General features: G+C 65.5%; 1 protein-coding gene across 1 annotated transcript; it reads right to left on the bottom strand.

Moving 5' to 3' along the window:
- Nucleotides 1-300: 300 nt before the first annotated feature.
- On the bottom strand, nucleotides 301-4,710 carry SIRT7 (sirtuin 7; the record flags this gene model as incomplete). Its single annotated transcript, XM_014586661.1, has 8 exons — nucleotides 301-898; nucleotides 1,903-2,009; nucleotides 2,180-2,260; nucleotides 2,395-2,631; nucleotides 2,700-2,798; nucleotides 3,332-3,404; nucleotides 3,492-3,562; nucleotides 4,651-4,710. Coding segments are annotated over 8 exons (927 nt in total), but the record flags the coding sequence as incomplete, so codon positions are not given.
- Nucleotide 4,711: the final 1 nt, after the last annotated feature.

Genomic DNA, 4,711 nt, shown 5'->3' with positions numbered 1-4,711 from the left:
CGCCCGGCCCCAGGAGGACCCGCGCCCTCCGTTCTGTGCGCGGCCGCTGGCGTGCACAGCCAGGCCCCGGGGCTCCCACCGGAACTTCTGCCTTGCCAAGCCCCTGGCGAAGCACAGGGCGGGGCGGCACCACGAGGGGTGCACCTCACCCCGCCTGGTGGGCCTTACTGGGAGGGTCCTGACCAAGAGCGTTTGAAACAGCAACTAACCGCACCGCCAGGCCTGGGACCCGCGCCCAGGAAGCCTGCTCCCCAAGCGACCCACTCCCACAGACCCTGGGCGGCGCTGGTGGAGACGGTGGCCAGTGCGAGACGTTTAATAAGAGTAAAAAGGTCTGCTCAGAGTCACCCTGGCGTCCACACCCAAGAAAGAAAAGGTTTCTATAAAGTTAGGGTTTAATAAGAAGTGGGAGAAATAGGAGGCCCTGAGACCAGCCTGGAGGAGGAGGTAAGGCAGCAGCAGTCGTCCTCTCCGCCGGCCAGGCCTGAAACGACCTGAGTTCTGCTCTCACAGAGAGGCCACACTGCCACCTCTTCAGGTTGAGGCCAACACGTGGGAGGTGTCCTTGTCCATCAAGCCCATCCTGGCGACAGCCACAGCAGTGCAAGTTCTTCCAGCCCCAGGTAGGTCGCCGTCAGCCCAGCCCCTGAACGAGTCCCACCACCTGCAGAGTGCCAGCTGCTCCTCTCAGAGCCCAGGCTACGTCACTCTCCTCCTCCTCCGGCGTTTCGCACAGCCCCGCCCGAACCAGCCCCCAAGAGTGGGGGCCGAGCTGGGTGGGGCACCCTGGTCCCCAGGAGGGGCCTCTTCTCGGCTTCTGCACAGTGGCTTCCGACTGTGGCTGCCTTCCTCACCTGCTCGCAGGGGGGTGGCCAGGGTGAAGATGGGGTCCTGCCACCTACCAAAGGGAAAGCCATGTCAGGCACACGGGGGGCAGCACGGCCGCCCCGCGCGGGGACGCTGTCTGAGGAGGTGGCCAACCGCCCGCCCGCCCAGTGTCTGGCCAGTGGTGGCAGGGCCACAGCGAGTAGCAGAGCTGCAGGGCATAGCCCTGAGCATAACTCAGGTCAGCGCCCAGTGGCCCGGCCGCCTCAGAACGGTGTCCTCACCCACGAGTGAGCAGGCGCTCAGGGTGCAGCCTCCGGGTCCGGGACGAGTCTCTAGCCACCCTGGGCCCCACCTCTCACTTGAGCGGCCAGGGGCAGGCGGGCGAACCCTCTCCCCCTTCCCAGACCGCGCCACAGGACTGACAGGGGGGAAGGCCGATGAGAGGGAGGCGTGGCCCGCGGGCAGCCGTGAGGAGTCATGTGTCTGAGATGTAGGACCACAGGGCGTGAACTCAGGGCACAGATAAGCACCGAGATGAGCTCATTCACGTGAGAAAGTACAGCACACGATAGGCCCACGGGACAGAACACACGAACATCACATACAAGGATTGCCAGGCCCAGAAGGTGAAGGGATCCTTAATTCTCGAACCCTTTGATTAAAAGAAGTTATTGATTTCCCCTATAAGACCCTGAAAATTCACAGAGAAAGAAAGTGTAAACTTTTTACTCGACACACACCAGTCTACACATCACATCTGTATTAAGGCACAGCTGCTCGAACGTCCCCCTCTATGCCAACTCCCCAGACCAAGTGCAAGACTGACCAGCGCCGCGTCCACGTCCCCTGGACACCTTCCCATGTAGGCTCAGCTGAGGCTGATGGGGACCACCACACAGGGCAGGGGCACAGAGCAGCCTCAGTTGACCCCCAGGCCAGATGCCGAGGCCCACGCCATGACCCTGCCTCCACACCGTCAGCAATCACTGGGAACCGGGCGCCCTCCGCACCAGCTGGGGCAGAAGCGGACAGACACGCCCTCTGAGGGCGGAAGGCGAGGGGTGGGGCCCTCACCTGTCGTACAGGGGGACCTCCAGGCCCAGCTCTGCCATGAGCAGTCGCATGACGTCGTCACACCTCCCATGGAGCTTCAGGGTGGCCCAGTCATCCTTCGGGGTCCACTGAGGACAGGGGACAGCCAGTGAAGACACAGCTCACTCCTTGCCAGCAGCCTGTGGGCATTGCCCCACAGGCTCCATGGGCCGCGAGTGCCCACCAGGGCCAGCTGCAGGCCTGCAGGGACGTGGGCCCACCCTGGGCCTCAGCACGTGGCCCTGCATGCCCATGTTACCTGCAGGTTCACGATGTAGAGCTTGGGCCGCCGACTGGGGGGCTTGGTCATGCACCAGAGGCGCGGGTACTTCTTCAGAACCTGGAGACACGAGAGGATAGACAGACACTGGCACGCGCAGGAAGTGAGGCATGGAGGGTGTTGGACGCTGAGCTGACCAGCAGCAGCAGAGGCGGCCGTGGCCCGCACGTGCCCACAGCGGCACCGGCGCGCACCTTCAAGCTGGAGCCTAGGCACAGGATCGTGTCTGCCCTGCTGGCCGCCTCGGTCGCTGCCTCCCAGTTCAGGGGCTGCGCCAGTGTCCCCCTCTCCCCGAAGTGCACGATGGTGTCTCGGAGCTGGCTCCCGCACCGGTGGCAGGTCCTGCCCGTCTGGTGTCGGTGCAGGGCGGTGCGCTCCGTCACATCAAACACCCGCACGTACTCCCTGTTGGGGACGCAGGCAGTGCAGACCTGAGGAGGAGAGGGCACCGTGAGGGCGCCTGCCAGCCCACCAGGTCCCAGCCCCCACGGGTGCTCACTTCGATGTACATGTTCCCGTGGAGCTCCGAGATGGCCGAGCGCGGCAGCCCGCTCCTCACGTGCAGCCCGTCGCAGTTCTGTGACACCACGTGCTGCACCTGGACAGCAGAGCACAGGTGTAGGGCAGCTGCGGTGCTGCTGAGCCCCAGGGCATGGCCCACGGTCCTCCCCACCAGCTGTGGGGCACCTGGAGCAGCAGGAGGGCCGTGTCTGCACAAGCCAGAAGGCAGGCAGGGCCAGGGCCGGTGTGAGGGCAGACACGGACGGCCACTCTGCCCAGCCAGGATGCTCGAGGGTCACGTTTCTAGTACCTGGGGGCCTGGGGAGACGGGCATCCCCAGTTGGTGGTAGGGCCTAGCAGGGGGCTTCTGGGGGTTCCCACAGGCCTCCCTGTGATTAGGGTGGCTTCTGTGGTCCACGGGCCAATGCAGGAGAGGTGCAAGGAAGAGGGAGGAAGAGGGCCTGGGGCAGCCCCTCTCTTGGGGAGGAACCGTGGGAGGTGGAGCCGAGAGTCTGACACACTTGCGGGCGCTCACAGGTTGCCGGGCAGAGGTGAGACGTCAGCCCTGGCCATGCACTCGAGGAGCACACGGCCGCCCTGAGCACCTACATAGGCCGTGCCGGGGCTTACCAGCTTCTGCTCGTGCAGGCGGGCGATGCTCATGTGGGTGAGGGTCGGCTCCGCCTCACTCAGGTCAGCAGTGCTGCGGGGGAACGTGAAGGGGTGGGGAGCTGCGAGCTCAGGCAGGCCGCCTGCTGGACCCAGCGGGGAGACTGCGCGGCCCACTCACCTCACGCTTCTCCCCTTCTGGAGCAGCGTCCACACTCCGTTAGGGCCCCGGTAGTCAGGAATAGAGGCTGCCTGCGTGTTGGGGACAGATAAGCCGGGGGAAGGCATCTGTAGGCGCCAGCGGAACCCCCAACCCAGGAGTGCGTGTCCCCGCCCGGCAGGCAGGCCCACGGACCGGCCGTGTGTGCTTCCCGGCTGGCCGGCCTGACCCCTGCCCGAGCGCACCCCACTCTGGCTCCTTCCCTCCACCTAGTCTTCCCCTTCCTGCCTGGCCCAGCTCATCCTGAGCCCTGCTCTGGGGAGCTTCTCGAACATGGAGTTCAAACCAGGCTCTGCAGCCACGTCTGCCCACCCTACCCAGGCTCTGGTCAGGGCCATGCCCAGGCCCAGCCGGAGCTCAGAAATGCTCAGTGGACAGTGAGCCCCGGCGGGAGCACACTGTCCACACCCCGTGGACGCTCGGGTCACCACTGAACAACCTCCCCAGAGACGAGACAGCCTCCCCAGAGCAGCGCTCCCTGACCCCGAGTTCCCAGCCTGGCAGAGCACGCAGACCTAGTGGGGACCAGACAGAAGGGCTGCCCTCCTCAAGGGGTCACGGGCCCCTCGGGAAGGCCCGTCTCCTCGTGGCTGCCAGAGCTCAGGACAGGCCATGCTGACCCGCAGTTCTGACTACAGGGCCAAGAGGGGATCCCCAAATGGCAACGCTCAGGCCGGTGCCCGCTAGGTAAGTGTGTGGCTGTTCACAGGCCTGGCCGCAGCGTGCTCAGACTCCAGGGCAGCAGAGGGCAAGCGCCTGCCCAGCCTGCCCAGCCTGGGGGCCGGCACCCTGCTGTCCCCTGCTGGGAGGCCAGCCTGGCTCCGCCTCCACCTGGAAACGGCGCCCACCCTTTAAGGCCTGCTCAATGCCATCTCCTGCAAAAAGCCCAGCGCTGAGACCACAGATGGAGGCTGGCTTCTGTCACAGCGACCCAGCACACGCAGCGGTAACTGTGACTCACTCCTGGCTGTCACCTAAGGGCTTCTCGGGGAGAGAAATGGCTTGGCGCCAGCCTCAGCTGGGCTTCCACATGCCAGTCACGCTGTCAAAGCCCAGAAGGACCCCACGCCGCCGCCCGGCCGGCCTCCCTGGAACTCGGTGCCGGCAAGCCCCTCCCTACCGTGCTGATCCCCGCGCCTGTGTAGACGACCAGGTACTCGGCGCTGCGGCCGGCGCCGGCC

The sequence above is a fragment of the Tupaia chinensis genome, unplaced genomic scaffold (genome assembly GCF_000334495.1).
Source record: "Tupaia chinensis unplaced genomic scaffold, TupChi_1.0 Scaffold000159_1, whole genome shotgun sequence".
Classification (NCBI taxonomy): domain Eukaryota; kingdom Metazoa; phylum Chordata; class Mammalia; order Scandentia; family Tupaiidae; genus Tupaia; species Tupaia belangeri.
The sequence above is the reverse complement of the archived record's forward strand: the minus strand, read 5'-3'. Positions and strand labels throughout refer to the sequence as shown.